This window comes from Bos indicus x Bos taurus, chromosome 13, assembly GCF_003369695.1.
Source record: "Bos indicus x Bos taurus breed Angus x Brahman F1 hybrid chromosome 13, Bos_hybrid_MaternalHap_v2.0, whole genome shotgun sequence".
NCBI classification, from domain to species: Eukaryota; Metazoa; Chordata; class Mammalia; order Artiodactyla; family Bovidae; genus Bos; species Bos indicus x Bos taurus.
Window position 1 is genome coordinate 6438447 of NC_040088.1, and position 25193 is coordinate 6463639.

The 25193-nt window shown below is 49.8% G+C and overlaps 1 protein-coding gene and 1 non-coding gene across 2 annotated transcripts in view; one reads left to right on the forward strand and one right to left on the reverse strand.

Moving 5' to 3' along the window:
• Positions 1-11029: 11029 nt before the first annotated feature.
• On the reverse strand, positions 11030-11101 carry TRNAC-ACA. The gene has a single exon. It is a non-coding gene; the product is annotated as a tRNA-Cys (tRNA).
• Positions 11102-12922: 1821 nt separating this feature from the next.
• PREX1 (phosphatidylinositol-3,4,5-trisphosphate dependent Rac exchange factor 1) overlaps positions 12923-25193 on the forward strand; it is a 180956-nt gene continuing 168685 nt past the window's right edge. Inside the window, exon 1 of the mRNA XM_027558326.1 lies at positions 12923-13255. Coding sequence (XP_027414127.1) covers positions 13043-13255 — 213 coding nt within the window. The 5' untranslated portion in view covers positions 12923-13042. The remainder of the gene's footprint in view (positions 13256-25193) is intronic.

The following is a 25193-nucleotide window of genomic DNA, read 5'->3' on the forward strand; positions in this document are numbered from 1 at the left end:
CAGTAGAGGTGCCTGAGCCGGGGAATAACTGGGTCATGGCTGCCCTTTATGGCGGTTAACCTGAAGGAGCGGTAGAGGGTGGAATGGAGGCTGGTGAGACTGGAGGCAGGAGGAGTCTCCCTAGTCCTTTGATTTGCCTCTGTTCTTTCTAGTGCTAGGGCCCTGCTTGATCTCTGGAAACATTCCCTCCCTGCTTTCAGTCCATAAGGTCCATATAGGACCCACTCTCCTACCCTCTCTAGTGGAAGAAGACGTGTGACCCAGACCTGGCTGTTGAGAGTCAGTGACTGGCCACAGGACCCAATTCCAATCAGATGGCCTTTCAAGCTGCACTTTGGGGAAACGGTCTATTTCTTTCAGCCCCTAGATCCATCTGTACCTGAAGCTACTGCAGACTTTTCACTTACATGAGCCGATATGTTCCCTGTTTTGCTTGAACTGTTTTTTGAGTTGGATTTCTGCCCCTTGCATCTTAAGAAACCTTAAATAATACAGTAACTAGGGGATTTGGAACATGAGCGTTCTGGATATGGAAGGAGAGAGTCAAGGTTGACTGTGGATCTTCCTGGGAGGATAGTATAGGCAAGTATGGGAAACCATTTATTAATTTATTCAATACATGTTTGTTGAGTACCTATACAGTTCCTGGCTCTGTTATAGACCCTGGTGACACAGCAGTGAGCAAAACAGATAAAAACTCTTCTTTGTATTGAGCACATAGTCTAGTGGCTCAGGAAATAGCAATATTTACTCTGCTATCATGATTATCAACATCATCCCTGTTCATAGATGCGGAAAATGAGGCTTCAAGAGGTGAAGTCACACAGCCAGTGAGGAGCTGAGTGGAAATCTGACTTCATCTCTCTGATTTCCCAATCAGCTGTGTCTGCCCCACTAGGCTGGAGAGAGAGAGTACACCCACGTGGAAGTGACTTCACACTTCAGAAAGATTGCTACACGCTGATTGAAAGGAGTAGAACAGGACTTTTCTGCACTGAAGGCTGGAGGAATCCACTGCAGGACAGAAATGTGATCTGAAGATGGGGGGATTTGAGTCACAAATTTTAGACTTTAGACTAGAGGGGTTTTAGAGCTGGGAAAAGGTCGTTGAGATCAGATCAATCAACAAGGCTTTCTGAAAGAAAGGGATGCTGCGGCCTGTTTTGTTTTGTTTTAAAGCTTTTTATTTTATATTGGAGTATAGTCGATTAACAATTTTGTGAGAGTTGCAGGTGGACAGCAAAGGGCCTTAGCCATACATATACATGTATGCATTCTCCCCCATCCAGGCTGCCACATGCCATGGAGAAGGGTTTCCTGCTATACAGCAGGGCCATGGCAGTTATCCATTTTAAATATAGCAACATGTATTAATACCCGTCAATCCCAAACTCAGCAGGGTCTTAAAAGAAGGGCAAGGTATTGGTAGGAGAATGTGTAAGTCTGTGACCGCCTCAGTACTCCGTGGGTCACATCTTCAATCGGATGTTGAATCAATTATTATTTTTTATTTCTGTTTTTATTTGTTGGATGCTGGTGACAGTGGGGAGAAGGAGTCCTGGTTATTGTGACTTGACAGCTTTTGTTGTTGCTGCTGAAATCATCAGCCCCCTGCCAGCAGCACCCAGATCTTACAGGTCTGCAGGCTGGAGATACACACACAATACTGCGTTTAAAAAAAAGTCTCCAACAGGAGCTGTGACTCATACACATTTCTGCCGGCATGAATAAAAATATCGAGAGTGAAAGATGGATTAGTCACTGGAACACAATTTGCTTTGGAGAACTGAGTTCCCCACAGTTGCCGCTGTTCCTTATTAGCTTCTGAAATTTGGAAACTGGACCCTATCCTGGTGCCTGCCAGGGATGTGGGATGAAGTCTGGCTGGGTGGGTGCGGGTTTTGTGGGGCAGAGGGTGGACTCAATGCAGCAGGACTGGCTGCTGCTGGTGCAGCACTTCGATCCTACAGGTGGTCTTCACTTGGCTGCTGTTCTGATGGGCTGTTGCCTGGGCTGTTCACTAGGACCACCTTGAAACCAGCGTCGTCCGTTTTTTCATGCATTCACTCCTTTATTCATTCCATCAGTCCACTGTAAGCAAGGCGGTGTGTTAGACTCTATGTGGGACCCCAAAATGGATTGAAGAGAGGAGCTTACCAAGGAGCCAAGGCCATTTCAAGGGAAAACAAAAAAGACTTCCTAGATGATCCAGTGGCTAAGACTCCACGCTCCCAACGCAGGGGCTGGGGTTCAGTCCCGGGTGCTGCAGTGAGATCCTGCATGCTGCACCGAGAAGATGCTGCATGCTTCGAGTAAAGATCCCGCGTGCCTCAACTAAGACCTGGCGTAGCTAAATAAAAAAATATGAAACAAACAAACAAAACCCCAAAGAGCCAAGACCAGGAAACACGATATAAATGTCTACATAGAGATTTAGGGAAAGGTGAGATCTAGCCCAAGGATTGGCAAACTGCAGGCTGCAGGCTACTGTTTGTATAAATAAAGTTTTATTGGAACACAGCCACACTCATTCATTTACATATTGTCTCCTGCTGCCCTTAGCACTCCAATGGCAGAATCGTGTAGTTGTGGCACAGACTCTACAACCCTGAAAGCCTAACATATTTACTAACTTTGGGCCCTTTACCCCAAAAGTTTGCTAGCTCCTAATTTAGTGTCGGTCACAGATTTTCAGTTGTAAACAATAGAAACTGCCCTAGAATTTTACAAATGGTTATAAGGAGCTCACAGAATCTCAAGAGTGCCCAGGAAGTCAGTCTTGGCAACCAGACCCCAAAGAATGGTGCCCAAACCACTCTGTGGGGTGGCTCCTGGAATGGTCCTGCTGAGCTCAGACACCCGAAAACCAAAACTTCTGCTGTCACTGTGCCCCAAAGCCGGATGCTTCTGCCATCGCTTTGGCCAAGGGTAAGCAAAAGACACACAGACCTGGTACACAGCAATTCCATTTCTGATTGACAACCGAAAAAATACTTGCTCACAGATACACATGGAAATGCACATGAGGATGTTTGTGACACGTTGCTTCAAAGAGTTTGCAATGGTTTCTAGCACTAGGAAATGGAGAGGTAGGACATAGTTTTATTGGTTAGGGTTAACATTAGCTATAACAAACAGACCATAAAGTATGTGAAGTCTCAGACCCCAAGGACGTTTCATTATTTGCTCAAAAAGGCGTTCCAAGGTGAAAGTTACCAGTGGGTGGTCTGTCTCCTCTCCATGCAGGCATTCAGATCCAGGCTGAGGGGTCCCTCTGGGGTCATCATCCCAGTCAGTTTAGAAGGGAAAAGAGCATGGAGGAGAGGGCATGAGAGAGGTTCTAAGGGCCAGGACTGGAGGCGATACGCATGGCATGTCCTGGCATCTATGGGCTGAAGCTGTTATGTGACTCTGCCTCCCTGCAAGGGAAACTGGGAAATGTAGTCCTGCCCTGTGTCCTGGAGGAGGAGGAAACCATATTTCGGGAACAGCCAGCAATCTACCACCGTGATACATTCACATAATGGAATCCTAAGCAACAGTCGGAAGTAATGAGTTATATTTACAAAGAGCAACAAGGAATGATCTCAAAAAAAAAAAAAAAAAAAAAAGAGGTTCAGTGAAAAAAGTAACACAGCTCGGGATGCGTAACCCTGTACCGTTTATGCAAAAATTTATAAACAGCCTTTGGGCTTCCCCGGTGACTCAGATGGTAAAGAGTCTGCCTGCAAGGCTGGAGACCTGGGTTCAATCCCTGGGTCAGGAAGATCCCCTGGAGAAGGAAATGGCAATCCACTCTGGTATTCTTGCCTGGAAAATTCCATGGAAAGAGAAGCCTGGCGGGCTACAATCCATGGGGTCGCAAAGAGTCGAACACGACTGAGCAACTAACTTTAACTTATAAACAAGCAACCATAAAACAACATTTTATCTCTTTATATATATTTTTACTATGTCTATCTGGATACTGCTGCTACTAAGTCACTTCAGTCGTGTCCAACTCTGTGCAACCCCATAGACGGCAGCCCACCAGGCTCCCCCGTCCCTGGGATTCTCCAGGCAAGAACACTGGAGTGGGTTGCCATTTCCTTCTCCAATGCATGAAAGTGAAAAGTGAAAGTGAAGTCGCTCAGTCGTGTCTGACCCTCAGGACCCTATGGACTGCAGCCTTCCCGGCTCCTCCATCTGTGGGATTTTCCAGGCAAGAGTACTGGAGTGGGGTGCCATTGCCTTCTCTGCTATCTGGATACACTCATATCCAAATAAATGTATGGCAGATGGGCAGAAAAAACACACTTTAAATATACCCAAGTGGGTGTCCATGGGAGAGTGGGGAGGGGGGAAGGAGGAGGAGAAATGGGTGATGAAGGCAAAAATAAATGGAAATAAAATAGAGGCCATACTCTGATGTCACTGATGGTGTGCCATGGCCTAAAGAGTGTTGTTAACTAACTGTGTGCATCTGAGGTCCAAATTAAAAAAAAACAAAAACAGAAAGGGGACCAATGTATTAAGGAATAAAAATAATATATTCAATATATCCATTGTAGAAAATTTGGGAAATGTAAGTGTAAAGAAGAAAACAAATACCCATAATCCCACTGCCCACTTAACTACTCTTGTTATTTTTGTACGTTTCTTTCCTGTCTTTTTTGGTATGAATACATAAGACATATTGACAATATTGGGATCACACTCTATATGTAATTTACTCCACTCTTTTCCTCCCCGTTTATCCATGTGTCTTGACCATGCTTCTATTTCATTAGACTTTGACAGCAGACTTTTAAACGGCTAAATAATTTTCCACATTGTGGATATACTATAATGTATTTCAGTATTTATCTATAAGTGAGAATTTGTTGTTGTTGCTGTTGTTGAGTCACTAGGTTGTATCTGACTCTTTGCGACTCCATGGACTGGAGCATGCCAGGCTTCCCTGTCCTCCACTTTCTCCCGGAGTTTGCTCAAGTTCATGCCCATTGAGTCGGTGATGCTATCTAACCAAGTGGGAATTTAGGTCTTTTCAAATATGAGTTATTATAAGTCACACTGCAGTGAACATCTTTGTGAATCAAAGTTTATGTGAGCGTGTGATGATTTCTGTGGTTCAGATTCCTGGAATGAGAATATAACTAGGTCAAAGGGCATGAACATAGACATGTATCCAATTTTTAAGGTGTTCGGTGCATTTTTAAGTGGTGAGATGGAGAACACAGAGAGAAAGTATAGAAGACATACATGTAAACCGTAATAACTTATTAAAAAGTGAGCCTTTGTGAAATCATCACCAAGGGTAAGAAATACAACACTGCCAGACCCCTCATGCCTCAGTATGGCTCTTCTAAACCCCTGACCCCTACTCCCTGGTCTGGGAGGAAACCACTGCCCTGATCCACACAGTAAAAGTTACACTCTTTTCTCTATAGCTTTGCCATCCAAATGTGCACCTCTAAGTCCTGCGGTTTAATATGCTTTACAGCACCATGTAAATGGAACCATACATAATGTGCTTTTGTATATCTGGCTTTGCTGGCTCCATATTACATTTTAAAACTTCATCCACACGCTGCTGCGTGGGGCTGTATGTAGTGCTTTCTCTGCTACAACTTCTCTTTTCTTTTCTATGAGTCTGTGTACATTTCACATTGCTGAGGACCTACATTTGTGTGGTAGGGGAAGAAAGTCCTTTATTTTGTAGAGGGATCTTTTATTTTTTCTTCAAGATTTCTGGGGGCTGTAAGATCTCACTGTGCCCTCATATTCCCTTGTAGAGCTGGCAGAGCAGGATTCTTAATGTCTGCATTTAACAGATGAGGAAACTGAGGCTCAGAAAAAGGAACAAAGTTCCAGTTCCCAGTCTCTGCTGCCATACATTTATTTGGATATATGTGTATCCAGATAGACATAGTAAAAAATAGTGCCTGATATATAGTGAGGGCTCAAAAAATAAATGGCAACAGTTGGTATTAGAACTTTCTCCCTTTCAACAGAGGTTCCAGGAATAGAATTTGCCCAGCATATCTGGAAGGCAGGCTACAGTGTAAATGGCACTTGGGGAGGGTGCGGCTGTTTGTGTTTCTGCTGGCTAAAGAGGAAACCATCAGTTTTCAGTAAAAGTTACCACTGAGATTGCCAGGTGTCTGGATTTGGACTGGGCAGCCCTATTTTTTGAGCACTGAGTCCAGGAAACAAACCCAAAAAACCCAAAAAACCCAGACATATAAATGTGTATCCAGTATGTCTGCTGAAACCATCTGGCATCTCTTGCTACAGAATTTCAAGATACACCATCCAGGTCAATCTCCGGGCTTGGCTAAGTTGTAGAATTTACCTTTTATGCACCAGTCTATTTCTGAATCTTTTTCTTCACTTTTACCCCCAGTCCAGGCTTCATGTTAGGAATCTTAGAACTCTGCTTCATTGGAAAAACATTATGGTGAATAGCAGTCCTCTCTGGGGCATCTGCCTTTTAAGGGATAAGCTGGAAGTGGGAAATACTTATTTCAAAGAATTGGGTGACCCTAATACAAGAAGTGCAGATGTCAGATGGCTCTACAGTTGGTTAATTTAGGAGCTCAGTGACATCAAAGATCTAGGTTCTTTCCATCTGTCATTTCTGCCATCTTCAAATGATCAACAATGTCCTTCCTCATGGTGTCAAGATGCCTGCCACAACTCCACGCATCATGGCTTCACTCAGTTATAATAACAAATACTCAATCGAGTATCAGCAGCATCCCATGCACTTTCAAGTTATAAAGTATTTTCATCCGCAAAACAACCCTGTGAGGTAGGAACTCTTATCGGTTCCATTTTACAGACAGACGCATCAAAGCTGGAAGAGATAGTCACTTGCACAGTTACACAATAGGAAGTTGTGGGGCTGGAATTTGAACCCAGGCAGCTGGTCTCTAGAGCTACAATGTCCAAAGTCTAGAGAGAAAGGAAAGGACCAGGTCAGCAGCCAAGCTAGGATTGGAACTGAAGGTCCTAAGCATTTCCTTCTTTCTTTCCTCCAGGCTATATTTCCAAAGCTTTCAGAAGGAATATGACTTGGCAAAGCGCTGAAACCATGAATCAATCTAGTATCTATTATGTTCAGATCAGACCTTGAACCAGAGCCTTCTGGAGATATCTGCTTCTAAAAGCAAGGGTTTCTTTGGACAAGTTTTGACTTGGGGAGTTGCAGGTGGCCCCACTAAGAGTAGCAGGAAGAGAATTGTGTTTTGGTCTGAAGAAATGAACCCTGGTCTGCGTGTGCAGCCTTGGGTTGGGGTGTCCAGCTGTTCTGTCCAATGCCAAGGGTGGAGACATCTTTCTCCTCGTCTCAGAAGGCTGCTCTTGGTGCTTGGAATGGGAAAAGATTCTCTGGGCAGCTGGCCTGACTTACTGAGAACTCATCTGAATCTGGGAAATGATTGGCAATCTGGGACAGTCCGATAATGCGATTCTCACCTGGCTTGTTCAACTTGGGATGGAGAAAAAACCACCCGTTGGGCCTTCCCTGGTGGCTCAGTGGTAAAGAGTCCGCCTGCCACGGCAGGAGACACGGGTTCATATCCCTGATCTGGGAAGATTCCACACACCGAGGAGGAACTAAGCCCATGGACCACAACGACTGAGTCAGGGCTCCAGAGCCCGGGAGCCGCAACTGCTAAAGTCTACGTGCTCCAGAGAGAGAGCCCGTGCTCTGCAACCAGAGAAGCCACCACAGCCAGAAGTCCGTGTGCCTCAAGGAAGAGTAGCCCCTGCTGGCCACAACTAGAGGAAAGCCCGTGCAGTAACCAAGACGCAGCAAAGCCAAAAAGAAAGAAATGAGTAAATAAAACTAAAAAAACCACCCCTTGCTTTCTCTTAATTATTATCATTTTAAAAAGCAGAGCTTGGGAAGTAGGGGTGGTCTTCAAATCCTGTTGGCTGTTGTTTAGTTGCTCAGTCGTGTCCGACTCTTGTGACCTCATGCCAGGTTCCTCTGTCCATGGGATTCTCCAGGCAAGGACACAGGAGTGGATTGCCATTTTCTTCTCCAGGGGATCTTCCTGACCCAGGAACTGAACAGGGTCTCCTGCATTGAAGGCACATTCTTTACCAACTGAGCTACAAGGGAAGCCCAAATCCTGAGCCCACAGAATCTGAGAGCGTCTCATTAGGGAATAAGGAACTCTCTGTGTAAATGTTTCCAAGCAGCATTCACTTCTTCTGCACAACCGTGAGACTTATGCAACAGAAACGAAACGGTATTTCCCACTATTCGCGAAGTACACGGTGACAGAAATTCTGAAGTTGTCCCTGTAGGAGAGAATTTCCCTATTATTACCGTCACTTTTTTTCTTGCTAAACTGAAAAATTTTTTTCTTCCTCCGTTCTCTCCGTTCTTTTGGTGAATGTTTCCCAGCTAGAGCTGATGTCAGGACCTGCCCTGGAGACAGACAGGGATCTAAGGGGCTTCTAGCTGAACATCCTGGATGGGAGGGGTGGAAGTGATGAGGAAGAAGGGAGGAGAGGTCAGGCTAAAACAGGGAGAGAGAAAAAGGAAACCTCCCCTTGCTTGTGATTCCTTAGTCACGTTTGGTTCAGCGAGCTGCTCTGTGCCAGGCTTAGCTGGGAGGCGGCCAGCCCTGGACTAAGGGAGTCCCCGCTGATCACATGAGCACCGAGCTCTTGATCTGAGTAGCGAGACCTGGGCAGGCACTGACCTGAGGCAGAGGCCTGGAGGTGCCACCAAACAACTCTGGAAAAGTTGAGAGGATCCCGTTGATTTGTTTGCTTGTTTATTGATGGATTGCTAATCTGGTTATTGCTTTTCTCCTCCTGCTCTGATCTGGAAACACCAGGAAGGAAGGAACCTTATCCATTGTAGTCGCTGCTGTAGCCCAGCCTGGCGCACAGTAGGTCTTCAATAAATACTTGAATGAATGACAGAAGGAACTTGCTGTCTTTGTCGAATGCCTCACTGTCTGCTCCCCTTGCTGGCGTGAGGTCAGCTCCAGGAGGGCCTGAATGGTTACGTCTTGCTGACTTCCGTGGTTCTAGCACCTCCTTCCATGTGTGGAACATCGTAGGTGCTTGTGGCGGACACCTCACTTTCTCTTTTTTTTTTTTGCTGCACCATGCAGGATCTTAGTTCCCCAAAGAGGGATCGAACCCGTGCCCCCTGAACCAGGCGTGTGGAGTCTTAACCATTAGACTGCCAGGGAAGTCCCATAAGCTTCTCTCTTAATAACAGAACCCCAAGCTTTGCAGGCAGCCATGTCCCAGGAGATGGAGCAGGATTGTTTTAAGTTGATGGTTACAACCTCGCTCTTGGTCAAGGACTATTTAAAGGTGGTCACGTGTCCCAGTCTGGCCTGTGAGGTGTAAGGGAGAGCCTTCTTGCTGCGGGCTTTGGAGAAAGTTTGATAAGAGAGAGGCCCTTTATCCTCTTCTTTCCTTTCCTGCTTTGGAGTGGTGTTAGCAGGCGATGTGGTGGATACAGCAGCCATGTTGTGACTGTGAGGCTCCAAACATTGGAAGAAAAGCCACCATGATGAGGACTGCAGGGTCACAGGTGCCTTGGTCTTTGATGATGTCACCAAGTCCTGAACCAGGCTGAGAAGCCAACCTCTCCTCGGGACCTCCTGTTAAATAAACAATGTCTTATGGGTTGCAAAGAGTTGGACACGACTGAGAGACTCACACTGTAACACCGTATGATTTAACCCATCAGTAGCCCATTTTCTCCTCCACGAGCTGAATGCATCCGAGTAGATTCAGTATTCAATGTAAGAACTGAATAAATAAAAGCCTTCACTTCTGGAGTGCTTCCCTGGTAGCTCAGATGGTAAAGAACCTGCCTGCAATGCAGGAGACCCTGGTTCGATTCCTGGGTCAGGAAGATCCTCTGGGGAAGGGATAGGCTACCAACTCCAGTATTCTTGGGCTTCCCTTGTGGCTCAGCTGGTAAAGAATCTGCCTGCAATGTGGGAGACCTGGGTTCGATCCCCAGGGAAGATCCCCTGGGGAAGGGAAAGGCTACCTACTCCAGTTTTCTGGCCTGGAGAATTCCATGGACTATACAGTCCATGGGGTCACAAAGAGTCTGATATGACTGAGCGACTTTCACTTCACTTTACTGGAGTGCTTACTATCTGCTCTTAGCATTTTCCATGTATTAACTGAGGAATCTTTGTAACAACCTCACGACATTGGAACAATTATGATCCTCAGTGCACAGATGATGAAAACGGGGCACAGAGAGCTTAATCTATTGAGTTGTATTATCTCACTAGGGGATGGGATGGTGGAGAAGAAACATCCCAGAGGAACCCAAGGGAGTAAAAGACTATAATGAGCTGGGCCCCATGCACAAAGGCAGAAACATTTGGATGGTCTTTTGGGCAGTATGGGCTAATTCTTGGGTGAAGCATGGGATCTGTGTGTGTGTGCGCGCATGCGTGAAACTATCCCTGAAGCTGAAGCCGATCTTCCTTGGTCAAAGCTGGGAAGGGGACTAACATATGTTGAACACCTACTATGTGCCAGCTATCTGTATCACGTACTTTGAATTAGTGGTTCTCAGTGGGGAGCAATTTTGTCCCTGCTTGTTAGGGACATGTGGCAATGTCTGGAGACATTTCTGGTTGTCACTGGGGAGGGAGAACTGCTGGCAAGCGGTGGGTACATCATGCCTCTGCATGCCCTACAACGTATGGGATGGTCCCCAACTAGGAATTATCTGGCCCCAAATGTCACTTTTCTGAGGTTGAGAAAACATGGCTTTCCATTTTTCTTCTTTTTCTTACAATGACTGCCATTTTACACAACAGGCAACTGGTTCAGAGGTTCAGAGAGGTGAAATGTCCTGACCAAGGTCACCCAGTCAGGTCTGGAGCTGGAAAACCAATGCAAGTCAAAGTGAGAGTGAAGTCGCTCAGTCGTGTCCAGCTCCTTGTGACCCCATGGACTGTAGCCCACCAGGCTTCTCCGTCCATGGGATTTTCCAGGCAAGAGTACTGGAGTGGGTTGCCATTTCCTTCTCCAGAGGATCTTCCCGATCCAGGGATTGAACCTGGGTCTCCTGCATTGTAGGCAGATGCTTTACCGTCTGAGCCACCAGGGAAGTCAAATCAGTTTCATTCCAAAGCCAGGGTGTTCCCACTATGCTCTCTCCTTGGGGGTCAAAGGATTAAAGACAAGGCAATCGAGGATCAGAGAGGTTCTGTGACCAGATGAAGGTCACACAGCAGTTACTCCAGAGACCTCTTTCCAAGGGAGCTGGTCACATTTTGGACACAACTGACTCCACTCCCCAAACCTGGAAGGCTCTACCTCATACCCTTGACTCTGTGTCCAGGGGAACTTAACTCACTCAGGCCCAGATCAAGCGTCACCTTGTCCAAGATCAAAAAGAAACAGCTCAGAGAGGGCAGAAGCCACCTTACTTTCTCCCTGTGTCCTTAGGCACCTGCAGTATTTACCCAGAGGCCACTGGGAGAATAATCCTAGGTGTCTGGAACAGCCCAAAGGATGATTACAGCCTACAGGGGGATATTATTGATACCTGAATCAGCCAGTCTACACACAGACAAGACAATCTCTGGGTCCAGAAGAGGGGCAGGTCAGGAACTGTGAGGACAGTTTGGAGAGTGGGGCCGGGCTAAGAGGGCTGTTCATACCTACAATATTAATCAAGAAACATTAACAGAGAACTTTCACCTACGGGGCATTGTTCCAAGTAGCCCTTATGGATTAACATATAACCTTGTATAGAACCCCATGAGTTAGGTACCACGGTCATTCCCATTGTCCAGATGAGAACATTGAGGCTCTTGAGGCAAGGAACCAGGGCAAGGTCACCCAAAGAAACTAGCAAGGGTGGGAACTGGGGTTTTAACCTGAACAGCCCCCAAGGTGATCTTCCCTTCGCATCTTCCTGGGAGACAGGTGAGGACATTTGTCGAGCACTTCGCGACGATCAAGGTCACACTGAGCAGCCTAGACTGGCAGCAGGGTTTCCCAAGGCATTGTTGGTGGGTGGGGGGCGCGGAGGAATGGGGGTGGGGAGCTCGGGCAGAGCAGCTGTCACTTGATTAGTGCCTCGAGAGCAGATAATAATTTCCTCTGGAAAGGTTGGAAAGGGAAAGGTTGGAAAGGGCAGGCTCATCTCTAGGGGTCGGGGCGGGGCACAGAAGTTATAAAGAAAGAGAAAAAGAAAAGGCAGGAAAAAGAAAAAGGAAGGGGAAAGAGAGAAGAGGGGGTAAGAGAGAGGAGAGAGCCGAGCCGCGCGTCTTCCTTCCCAAGGTCGTGGGAGCGCCCGAGGGCACCCAGCTGGGCGCCCCAAAGGCAGCGGGCAAGGTTGGCCGCCTTCTTCGGGGGCCGCTAGGGGTGCGCGCGGCGAGGCGAGGCGAGGCGAGGCGGGCTTGCTCCCGAGCGGCTACGCCGCCAGCTTCCACAGTCGGGTGTTGACTCAGCCGGAGCGGCGGCCGGCCCTGCGCGCGCGTGGTGCGCGCGGCGGGGGTCGCGTGTGTAGAGGTGGGAGTGGCGTAGCCCGCGGCGGGCGGGGAGCCGGGCGCCACGCGTCCCGGCGCAGAGCTGGGGAGCCGGCCGCATTGCTTCGGCGCCTCCAGGCTCCGCGGGGCCCCGGGCGGAAGACTCTCGCCCGAGAAGCCCGGTCGTCCGGCTCGGGTTGAGCTGAGCTTCCGACGTAGCCGCGCCGCGTCTCCAGGGGGACCGGGGCGCGCGCGGAGCGCCTGTGCGGCCGCGGCGCGGCGTGGCACTTGGCCGACGCTCCCTGGGCGGCGGGGCCCGCCGTCCCGGAGCCCCGAGGGCCAGCCTCCTCCCGCCCCTCGTCCGGCCTCCGCGCGCTGCCTCCGCCCCCGGCCCGGGCCGCCCGCCCCCAGGCCCGCCCGCCAGCCCGCCCGCCGCGCCATGCGCCGGGCCCGCCGCTGAGCCCGGCCCGCCGGCGCGCCCCGTCCGGGATGGGGCGCCTGGACGCCTGAGTCGCCGCTCTGCGCGATCGCCGCGCCGGAGGAAGGAGCTGGTGCCGCGCGGCCGCGTTAGGATGGAGGTGTCCGGCGGCCGCGATCCCGGTGGCGACGGGGCTGGGGACAGTGCCCCGCCGGACGCCCTGGCTCACGGCGCCGCTGCGCCCAACTCCGGCCCCTGTGCAGCCGCCCGGGAGTCGGAGCGCCAGCTGCGCCTCCGCCTCTGTGTCCTCAACGAGATCTTGGGCACCGAGAGGGACTACGTGGGCACCTTGCGCTTCTTGCAGTCGGTGAGTGTCGCCCCCCGGGGAGCGCGGGGTCAGTCTCTGCTCCGGCCGCCAGCCCTGCTGCGGAGCTCCGCGGGGGGGGGGGGGGTGGGGGGGCTCCCGCGTGGGTCCCCACAACCTGTGGCCACGGTCCCCGGGGAGGGGATCGCGAGGATCACCTCAGAGGCATCCCGCGGGGCGCGCAGAGCCGTTGGGGTGATCGGGCTGCTCCGGAGCTGGGTTGTCGCCTCTCTTGCCGGCCTGCGGTCCAGCCCCAACCCGGGGTCTCCTGCACTCCGTTCCACACCCCCCATACTCTACCTTTTTGTCTTTTTCTCCCCCTCTCAACCGCCCCGTTTCAAATAGTTTTAAAATTAGTTAAATCCGTGAGGCAGAATCCTTGGGACCCAGGCGCCGAGAGCTTGGGCTCCTGCGTTTTTGCCACCCGCCCCCGCCCCGGGGATTTCTTTGCCACTGCTCATCTAGGACGGACCCTGGAAATCCTCGAGCCCAGCATCCCTGCGCGCCCTGCAGAGTAGGATAAAACCCAAAGCCCGGAGTAGGAACAGAGGTCGCCAAAGCCCCCCGGTAGGACCCCTCTTTCCCACGCACACGCAGTTGCTGGGGCTGGGGGACTGTGGGTTTCGAACTCACGACTCGCCGGTTCCATCCCATCCCCCTCCACCCCCAACCTCAAGTTGCCAAACCACTGGCATCAGATTCTGTAAAATAACTGAGCGCTTATTATGCGCCAGGCGCCTACGTGTGTCGTGAGAAGGTTGGACCTTCCCAAGTGGCCCACGAAGTAGGGACGAATACCTCCCTCATTTTTCAGATGGGAGAATTTAGCTCCAGAGGGGCTGAGTAACTTGCCCAGAATCAAACAGCTGTTTAAGTGGGGATACTGGCTTTTGAACCAGGGCAGTCTCCGTCAGTGCTCCAAGCCCCTGTTCTCTACTGCATTTCTTTTTTGTTGTTGTTGTTTCTTCTCTTTCTTCTTCTTCTTCTTCTTTTTTTTTTGTCTGTGAGAGGGAGGAAGGGGCCACTTCCCTACCGTCCTAGGAAGTGAGAAAAGTGGCTAGGGGGTGGGTCTGAGGCAGCCTGGCTGGAAGTTAGGAGACTGGCAGGGCTTTAATCTCCCAGCCTCCTGCTGGGACCTCATTTACTCCCTTCTCTGCTCTAGGAAGTCTTTTAATCCTGGTGCAGGAAGGGCTGGGGGCAGCAGGCAGCGGGGGCAGTTGGTGGCTCCTTCAGAAACCCCAGAGCCAGGCCCTGGAGTTCCCAGTCTCCCGGGGAAAGAGCGAGGCTCTGGCATCCTCTGGGATCCCCTGTGGCTTAGGGGTGCAGCCGAGGCTGTGTGAGGTCTGAGTTTTAACTCCAGGAGGATGGAGCCCTTCTCTCTGTGAAAGGAGGTGTGTGTGTGTGTGTGTGTGTGTGTGTGTGTGTGTGTGTTGAGGGGGTGGTGGAGGAGAGTTGTGCAGAGGCATTGAAAACCTTTTGGCTAAAGGACCCTTCTAGAAAAGCCTGTGAGAATGAAGCAGGATTGGCATTTCTTTCCCATCCCTCCCTCTCTCACAGAAAAAAGAAAAAAAAAAAAAAAAGAATCTGCTCAGTTTGAAGCTGGCAGTTTCTGAATTAAAGATGTAGGCAGCCCTGGTGTCTGTGAGCAATGTCAGCTTCCAGGGAACTCCTCACTTCTCCTTCTGAGCCACTCCCTGCTTCTTAGTCTGGAAGAGAAAGAGCAAAGACAAGCCAGTTTTTACATTAATGGAGAAGAAAAGATACCTTGTACCCCCACATCCTTGCCCTGGATGGTGTGGTGCCTTTCGGAAGAGATAGGAGATGGTGTTTGGGTTCACTGTGGTTTTAAATTGTCCACATGTAGAGTCCAAGGAAGCTGAAATAATGGAAATTGATTAGAATCAACCATTCTTCTTATTAAAAAAGAACAGGAAAAAAGATAAAAGACTTCTACACTTCCATATCATCCCTTTGACACTTTGAATCTGCTGAATTCATCCTTTTTCTTTCTTTTGGACTGCCCCATCCGTTTTGAGATGAGCTGGTTCTGACTTTGACATCTTGGATCACTCTCGCACCTGTCCTGGCCTCAGTTTCTCCACTTGTCAGAGGCAGGGAGGGGAAGCCAGGCTTTCTTTCTGCCTTGTCCTTTTGGGTGTCCCCAAGCTTGTGCCAGCAAATGGACTGATTGTGTAACCTGACCAGCTGTACCTCAATTGTGAGCTGCAGGAGACCTCTCTTGTTTTGCTTTATCAGAAACGGTCCCTAAACAACCCAAGGTCTTTCAGTTTTGAAAACCCAGGGCTTGGAGCTTCACGAACTGCTAATTACCAAGGCTTTCCATGGCAGCCAGGCTGGCAGCCTGCAGGTTGTGAATCTCTCTTGTCTTCCCACTCCCTCCTCCCAGCCTTTATGTTATACTTACTGAGGGACTGTTCCTGCTTGGAAGAAATGTTGGGTAATCCCTCCTTGCTTTTAATTCCATGTGGCAGAGGCAGGTCTCAAAGGGCTGCCCTGGCTTCCTTGAGTCCCTCCTTTTAAGGTCCCTGTGCCAGTAGAAATGAAGCCTCTGTGGTAGACTGAGCATTATGGGAAATGCAGAAAAACCAGGTCTTAAGTTCTTGTGCTAGAGGAGGGCATGTTCTAGCCAAGGGTGGCAATATATGAGTGTTTCCAGAAATCCAAGTATGAGGTTGAGCTCTGGAGCCAAACTGCTGGGGGTCAGGTCCTTGGGCTCTGTGACCTTAGGCAAGTGGCTTAACCTTTCTGTACCTCACTTTCCTCATCTGTAAATGGAGAATGAGAGTACATCTTATAGGGTTTTGAAGCGGATAAGTGAATTATATTAATATATATAAAGCACTTAGAACAGTGCCTAGCAAGTTGTAAGGCAATTCTAAATCCTTCTGTCCATGGGATTTTCCAGGCAATAGTCCTGGAGTGGATTGCCATTTCCTTCTCCAGGGGATCTTCCCAACCCAGGGATCAAACCCGGGTCTCCCGCATTGTAGACAGACGCTTTAACGTCTGAGCCACCAGGGAAGTCATTCTAAATATGAGTTATTATAATTAATTTTTATATGATACTTAAAGATTACAGATGATTAGGATTGTAGGATTTTAGTAGCCAGCAAGCAGGAGTAGTCAGGGAGGGCTGCCTGGAGGAAGTGAGATCTGAGTCATTACTGAAAGGAGGACAGGAACTCTGGGTGAATTTCCGTTTGACCATCTATATTCTAGAACTAGTGGTTTCGTTTGGTTCTGGGTTTGGGGGCTCTCAGTTTCCTCCAGAATCTCCCCATCTTTCCTTACCTCCTTCAGGAGCTGGATTGCACTTCCTCCCTTATCTCCAGTGGGGCCTGATGACTTTGGTGCCATATTCTCTGTCTATTTATTGAAGAGTCATGGGAAGGGAAAGACAGCCCTCTCGTATTGATGCTGGATCTCTCTTGGAGGACCCTCTAGAGATGGCAGGAGAAGATGCCTCGGGTTTTGAGAACCTTGGATCTCAGCCTTTAGAAGCCCTGGCTGTGTTAGGTGCACTGTATATACTCTTGTTAATAATGATAATGACAATGATATTCCTGCCTGTCATTACTGTGTAGGGGCTGACACTGATTCATTGCTTACCCTTCTATCCATTCATTTGATCTTTCCAGCACCCCTGTGAAGGAAGTGGTGTCTTATCCCCATTGGCAGATGAAGAAGCTGAGGCAAAGATGGTTTAAGTGAGCTGTCTGGTTCATGTAGACAGCTGCCTACCCTGGAACTCATGTCTGCAGCCACTTCACAGACTGCCTCTGGCTTATAAAGGGCTTGACTCGTGACTTACGGAGGTGGCAGAACTGGGATTTGAACCCAGATCTGTGTGACCCTTACCCTCTGCCTGGGCTTCCTCTGGTTACTTCCCCTCTGTGACGCCTGTCTCTTCCACAGAACGGGCACAGCTTAGAAGAATGGAAATGTCAGGCTGCTGGGTTCCTCCTCTGTACCCCGTGTCTCTTCGTGGCGTGAGGGTTGAGGGTGGGGCTCTGAAGCCAGGCTGCTGGTGTTCAAACCATGGCTTTACTCCACACTGCCTGTAGGTGGCCCTATGCAGGTCACCAGCCTGCTCCGTGTCTGTTTCCCCATCTGCATAATGGGCATAGTATATCAGCTGCTGCATCATAGAGGAAAGGTTGCATTTCCAATGAACCTGAGGTTATCGCTGTTAGCACTGTGCCAGGCGCACAGTAGGTGCCCAGAATGCTCTGGTAGCCTTTTGAGGGGATGTGCAGCATTGAGGGGGGGGCAAAAGAGTTGGTCTTTTTGGGGCTCAAAGTCTTCCCCCTTAAAAAGAGGCGGGGTGATCCTTGAACCCACTTGTCTCATGTTTAGATTGGTTTGGGGTCTCCACCTACAAGTCCAGGAGACTGCCTTTGGGAACAGCTGCCAATGGCTTCCCTGAAGGATGTATCATCCAGCCTGGGTGGATGGGCAGAGAGACTCCTGTGTCGGGGGTGGTCAGCAGACCCTTGGAGGGCTCCCCTTGGCTCTCTGATGAGAGAAAGGGCTCCCCATTTCTCCATGATGCAGCAGCTGCTATACTGTGCCCATTATACAGATGGGGAAACTGAGGCACAGAGCAGGCTGGTGACCTGCCCAGGGCTTCCTACAATCAGTGTGTAGTAAAGCCAGGACAGAACAAAGACGGGTCACTCTCAGATACCCAGAGGGTCTTGTGAACTGGCTGGGCCGGGGTCCTTGAGGAACAATAGGCAGAGAGCTCCCAGAATGCTTTCTGTGGTTCTGCTTTTTGGGGGTAGGAGACGAAAGCTTTTCTTCTCATTGGAGCTCTGGTTGCCCAAACAAGAAACTGTGGTTTTGTGTTGTCACTATTTTTTTTTTTTTTTAAGATTTTTGTACTCTTAGTCTGACACTAGGGAGCGATGCTGGGGAGTGGGGGCGGGGGCTGCCTTTTAAATTTTGCAGTCACAGAATGACCTGCTCGGTGACGTGGCGGGGGGGTTTCACAAGGTTGTGTTGTGCAAAGGAGGATGCTCAGAAGTTCCGCCTTGGGAATATAAGCAATAACCATAATATGATATACATTGTTGTATGTATGACATGACAGGAATTGGGAGAAAAGGGTGGATAGATGTGTATCATATGAAGAAAGGCAAGCAGAAAGATAAAAAAAGAAAAAAGTTCTAAGAAATGCTATTTGAAATGCCCTCTCCATGTAAAATTAGGCATATATATGAGAATATATTTTTTACAACTCGCCAACAGAAGGAATTATTGTACTTTCAGCCTGATCATTAGTTGAATGCACAGCAATAGTAATAATAATTTTGCTAAGATGTATGTAGCGCGAGATGTTTGCAAGCCCCAGGAAAAGCATTCTCTGTGTATCAGCTCCAGCTTTCCAGGTGTTATTGTGCTTCCTGTTCTACAAATGAAACAAAAGCACAGAGAGGTCAAGTCAGTTTCCCAGCGTCACACAGTTCGACGGAACTGGGATTCAAACCCGGGTAGTCTTGACTGCACAGTCCGCGTTCTTTAACGCTACCCTGACCTGCCCCAACAGGGTGCTGTGCTCACGACCCACATTCAAGAATTAAGCCCGGCGATCCAAATGATCTGAGCTTTAGGATGTGAGGGACCCAGGACCAGCCCACTTTGTTTTGGGCTGAACGTCATCAGGAAGGCAGTGAAAATTTTGTGATGATAAAAACCTTAGCATCAGCAGAAGTTAGGCGGGGCCCCTCTTTTGTGTATGGCACACACAGCTACGTACAGGTAAAGCCATAAATAAATTAGACTGCTTTTTTCGGAGGTAGAGGGAGCATCTGCTGTGTATTCCAGTCCGTGTTCCAGGCCACGAGGATGCAGCCGCCAACGGGCCAAACGTGGTCCTTGTCCTTATGAGAAAGATGAGTCAACAGGGATGCTCGAACTCATGTATTTGAATGAGTGTGTTCTTCAAACAAACATCCCAGACACCCACTCGCTATTATTCCGATGTTTGCTCTTGTAACTGTTGCTCTGTCACTTTAAGAAGAGATGGATGGGGTTGGTGTCCCTGGCTTTTGGAGGCTTCAAGGGCACCACTTTCTTCGAGAGTGTCCCTTTTATCAAGCCAGTGAGCAGAAGAGCTGTTGGACTCAGGGCCACACCCTCAGATTAAGAAACCCACATCCTCTCTGCTTTACAGCTGGCCCTCTCTTAAAGCTTTTATAAAAGTTGAGTCTTTGAAGTAGGCCGTGCCTCGCTGCAGAACTTTACCTCCCAGATTTTTGTGTTTTCTCTTCTCCAATAGACATAGGTTCTCTGGCTGGAACCCTAGTGGGAAGTGGGTAACCAGGGTTTGCTGTCCCACTGGCTTTGTTTCGAAAGCACCAGGTGAGGTCAGAGCTGGTTCCTGCCCCAGAATTTAGGAGACATAGAACTTGTGAGCAAGCCAGGGGTGGAGGCAGGGTCTGAATCTCCTTGTTTTGCAGGTGAGGCCCCCGGAGGGACCCCCTAGAAGTTGTGTCCCTCAGAGGGAGGTAAGCCCTGGTCAAGGGTGGTGACTGCTGCTGACAGTTCCATCCTGACAGTTCTTGGGAGAGAAGGCTTGGGGGCCTTCTCTGGGGACTTGTGTTTTAGCCTGGATCCACTGTCCCCCTTAAACAAGTTCTACAAGGGGCATTTCCAGCCCTAGTAACTGATTTGGGGTGAATCCCTTCATCTTTCAACCTTTGGCATTATTGGCACATCGGGCAGGATTATTCTTTGTTTGTAGGGGTGGCCTGTGTGTTGCAGGATTTCAGAGGCATCCTTGGCCGCCACCTACTAGATTCCAGTAGCGTCCCCTTCCCCCTGTTGGGGCGATCAGAAGTGTCTCCAGACATTGTCACATATCCCTTGGGGGCAAAATAGCCCCTGGCTGGGAATCACTGGCTGAAACCTCCTTTGATCACCAGCTCTGCTTTTGGCCCATTTGAAGGCAATTACATGTGTAGTGTTGATATGTGTGTGTGTGTGAATGTGTATGTGTTTACCTAAATGGCGTGGTACGGTTTGTATTTTTCACTCTGCAGTGTGTCTTGGGTTCATGGTTAAGGGCACAGACTCTGGAGACAAAAACAGCCTGTGTTTGAAACGCAGCTCTGCCCCTGTGTGACCTTGGACGAGTCGTTTTGCTTCTGTGAGCCCTGGTTTCCTCATCTGTAAGATGGTTGTAGTCCCCCTAGGGTGGCTGCAAGGATCGAGTGTAGTCACTCACACTCCTGGTGCAGCTGGGTCCTGGGGCAAGATCAGTCTCCCTGAAGTACAGGCCACAGAAGGAATCCCTGAGGAAGGAGGGAAGCCTCCAGACTCCCAGACGAGTCTGGATTTTTAGGTTTATTTTTATTTTCTCTACTCTTTGAGGGCCAGAAGGGAATCTGCCTGTCCGCCCCTCTTCTGTCGTGTGGTCAGACACACAATCTGTGTTTACCCGCCCAGTTCCTTCCCCAGGGTGGAGCTGGCAACTGACCCCTTGGTTCTGGGCCAGGAGAGGTGAGGCTATTTCAGGCTGGCTGGCCTAGGGCCACTGAAGGTTGGTAGAGGCAGGTGGCCAGTTGCTGGGGAGGGTGGGTAGCTTCTGCAAGAAGCTGCTCCCAGGAGGAGTGAGGCCAGGGTCACCGTGGGGTATAGGCAGTCAATGCCTTCATTCACAAATTCACTTCTTAAACAAACAGATGTTAAGCACCTACTAAGTGTCAGACATATGGGCTAGATGTTGGCACATGGCCAGTACAAGATGGACAAAGTTCTTGCCCTCGTGGAATCTTCACACAGTACAAAAAGAGATGGCTTGAGCAAGTGACGAGAGGTGTAATCATGATAAGATAATCCACTGAGGTCCTGCTGGGTGCCAGGTACTGTATGAATTATCTCTTTGAGCCCTTGCAGTAACCCTTTGGAGTAGAGACTGTCATTATATCTATTTTGCTCCTGGGGAAGCCAAGGCCCAGAGAGGCTGAGGAAATTGCTCAAGTCCACACAGTTTGGGGAGAAGGCAGTGGCAACCCACTCCAGTGTTCTTGCCTGGAGAATCCCAGGGACAGAGGAGCCTGGTGTGCTGCCCTCTATGGGGTCGCACAGAGTCGGACACGACTGACGCGACTTAGCAGCAGCACACAGTTTGGAGTGGGTGCCCCGAGGAGAAAGGAAGGGGGAGGTACCCTGGTGACGGAGGTGGTGTCATCTGTTGACATGAGGTGGTCAAGGGAGGCCTCTGAAGAGGTGGCTGAGAAGGAGCCCGCTGAGGAAGGAGCTGAGAGAAGCGTGCTCCAGGTGGTGGGCACAGCGTGTGCAAAGGCCCTGAGGCAGGGCCCAGTTCGGCTTGCTGAAGAGGAGGTCAGGTTGGCGTGGGCAGCAGGGGTTCTGGCGGTGTGAACCTCACGTGCACGGTGAGCCGTTTGGGCTTGAGTCTTAGTGGGATGAGGAGGCCCTGGGGTGTGGCACCGTCTGACTGATGACCTGAAACTCAGGACTGCATGGCGCCCTTCCCAAGGTCCAGCAAACACCTCCTGCTTCCTTCCTGGGCACCTCGCCAGGAGGAGGACCACATCTTCCCCTCCCACAGGCAGCTCCCCCCTGTCTGTGCCCCGGCTGTCTAGTGACCTGGGCGATTCTGTCCTCTGTCTGGGTGGGTGCTGTGAGCCGACCACACGTGGAGAGGAGTTTGGGCCCCTCTTCGTGGCCTGGGTGTGGACGGGCTGCACTGGGAGGGCTGTTGAGGTGTGAGACGGGTGCCTGCTTCCCGTGAGGGAGGGCCACCCCATGTTTTCTGTTCAGGAAACTGATTTGCATGATTAAAAACTGTTCGGTGGCACCTCTGACTCCACCCTCCACTCACAGCCGTCACAACAGCACTTAACCTGGCGTCAGCTCGCGTGTCTTTTACACACCCACTTCACAGATGAGAAAAATGGAGGCACTGAGGGTAACTCGCCCGGGGACCCACCCTGGGGAACTGGCCTCTGCCTCCGCTGCTCTCATCCTTGCCTCCCGTGGTCTGCTCTCCATGCACAGCCCGAGGAGCCTCGTTAGACTTGTTAGGTCGTGCCGCTGCCCCGTTCAAAGCCCTGCTGTGGCTGCCAGCGCCCTCAGTCAAAGCCAGGTCCTCAGGGTGGCCCAGGAGGTCCCACACCACTTGCCCTGTCTCTTCTCCCCTCCGTCTCTGAGGCATCTTTTTTTTCATACCTTTTTTTTAACATTGAGGTATGATTCACACACTATACATTCTACCCCCTCAAGAGCACAGTTCAGCGGTTTGGGGTATATTCACAAAGTTGTGCAGTCATCGCTGCCGTCTAATTCCAGAGCGTCCTGTCGCCCTCCCTTGCTCCCCTCCAGCCACATGGACCCTTTCTCAGGGCCCCAGGCGTGCTCCTGCATCAGGGTCTTCCCATTTGTTCTGTCTGGAGTGCACTTCCTCCAGTATCCCCATGGCTTACTCCTTCAGGCCTCTGCTTAAACCTCGTGGTCTTCGGAAGGTCTTTTCTGACTACCCCACCACCACTTCCTGTTTGAAATTGTATTCTGCCCCCACTTACTGCTTCCTGTCTCCTTTTCTCTGGGTGGTCCTTTATTCACTCTCTCTCTCCAGCACTGTTAAAAAGTGCCTGGCACATAGTAGGTGCTCATTAAATATCTGTCAAGTGAAGAAAAAAAAAAACATCTCCTCTGCACACACACACACATTTATTTGTTTATTTTTGACTGTACTACGCAGCTTGTAGGATCTTTGTTCCCCCACCAGGGATTGAACCCACATCCTTGGCAGTGAAAGTGCGTAGTCCTAATCACTGGACTACCAGGGAATTCCCATATGTTTAAAATAATGTGATGGTCTTAATTTATATAAATGCTCAGTATTTTTGTGTGGATTTTTGGGCCCTGGGGTCTGGCCCAGACTATCTGGGTCTGAATTGTGTCTCTGCCCCTCAGTGGCTCTGCGATCCTTGGCAAGGAGTTTCCCCAAGGAGTTTCCCCTCTCTCGACCTCAGTTTCCTCATCTGTAAAATGGGTTGGGACACTTTGTTCAGTGTTGGCATATGGCCAGGCTCCAGTCAATGGTAGTTGTTCTTTTATTAAAATTATTATCATGTTTTAGAATCTCAGTATTTCCCTTCTTTTTGCTCAAGAACAGTTATGGGGTCTTGTCTTGAAAAACGTGCCTCAGATCATTCTTGGGGCTTGAAATAAGCAACTGAATTCATTTTGGCCAGGTGGCCCCTTGACCCGGACTCCTGGTCTCTGTACTCCTGTCTCTGAAGGCAGTTGGGAGCAAGGACATCTTTGGGATGACTGGCATTTGGAGCTAGAAGAGATTATTCATCTCCTTCCCTGAGGAACCCACCCAAAGATAGAAAAAAAAAATGGTCATCTTCTCAAAAATGCATGAAGGCCCCTCCTATTCTCCCACTCTGAAATCTCTCCACAGACTTGAGTGGACACAGAATAAACCATTCTCTTCCTGGGCGAGGCTGTTGTACATTCTGCTTTCTTTGCATCCTCACAGTTGTGCAGATGAAGAAACTGGGGCCCAGAAATGTGAGGCCACTTGCCCAAGATCACAAGAGAGGGTGTATCCGTTGTCTATCGCTGTGGAACAAACTACCCCGCATTTAGTGTCTGAAGCAGCCCTATTGATGACCACCATGCAGTTTCTGTGGTCAGAATTCTGGGCACTGGGTAACTGGGTTTTCTTCTCCGGGTCTCACATGGCTGCGGTCATGGTATTGGCTGGACTAGCATCTCGTCTGAATCTTGGGGACCTCTGTTTAGCTTCTTGGGTGAATTTAGTTCCTTGCGGCCGTCGGACTGAGGTCTCATGTTCTTTCTGGCTGTTTGCTGTGATGACTCTCACCTCCTCAGATCCTTGTCATGTGCTTTAAAAAAAAATCCGTTCAGACAGTCTCTGCCTTTTAATTAGATTGTTTAGCTCATATACATTAATGCAGTTATTGACAGGGTTGGGTTTAGGTCTAACATCCTGGCATTTCGTTGGATCTCCTTCCTCTCCTGTCCCCATTGTGCTGGAGGAAAGGGGAGCAGGAAGTGCAGACTGGTTGAATCCAGACCCCTTGCTGTGGCTTACACGGCCTCTGAGGTCTGGACTCTGCTCACCACGCCAGCTTCATCTTCCTCTGCATTCATTATGTCCCGGGCTTTCTGTTCTTGAACTTGCTAGGCTGGTTCTACCTTCTCAGCCTTTTCGTTTTGCTGTTCCTCTTGCCTGTAGCACCTCTAACTGTGCTGTGCATGGGGCCCTTCCCTCTCGTTTAGCTGTATAACCCCAGTGTCACTTCCTCAGGGAGCCTTCAGTCCTGGTCTCTGTTTCACCACACCCATTTTCTTCTTGGTACCTGTCACTCCCTGAGATAGTCTGTTTACTTGATTGGCGTCTGTCTCCCCCACTAGGATACAAGTCATACGAGGTCAGGGCCCCTGCCTGCTGTGTTCACTGACAGCCCTGCAGCACCCAGCACATAATGGGCACTCTGTTCATGTGGGTCTCGGGAGTGAGTGTGTGAGTGAAAGGGATTGGATGGGGTTTACTGTGTGGTGGAGGCTCTCCCAGGTCCTGCCACCAGGCCTTCTGGTTCCTTGACTTTGGGGAGCGTGGACCTCAGCGTGGGGAGTGCCTGCAGACTGGCGTCCTTGGCCTCTTGCCCTCACCACGCTGGGAGGGCCGAGGGAGCTCTGCGTGGTCCCAGCCACTAGCTGATGGCAGGCTGGGCTGTTGATTGGGTGTTTTTAAAAGAATTTTTAAAGTTTATTAATTAAAAAAATTAAATTTTTTTTTGTCTGTGCTGGGTCTTCGTTGCTGCATCGGGGTTTCTGCAGCGGCGGTGGCGGGGGCTGCTCTCCGTTGTATTTTTTTTTGTCTGTGCTGGGTCTTCGTTGCTGCATCGGGGTTTCT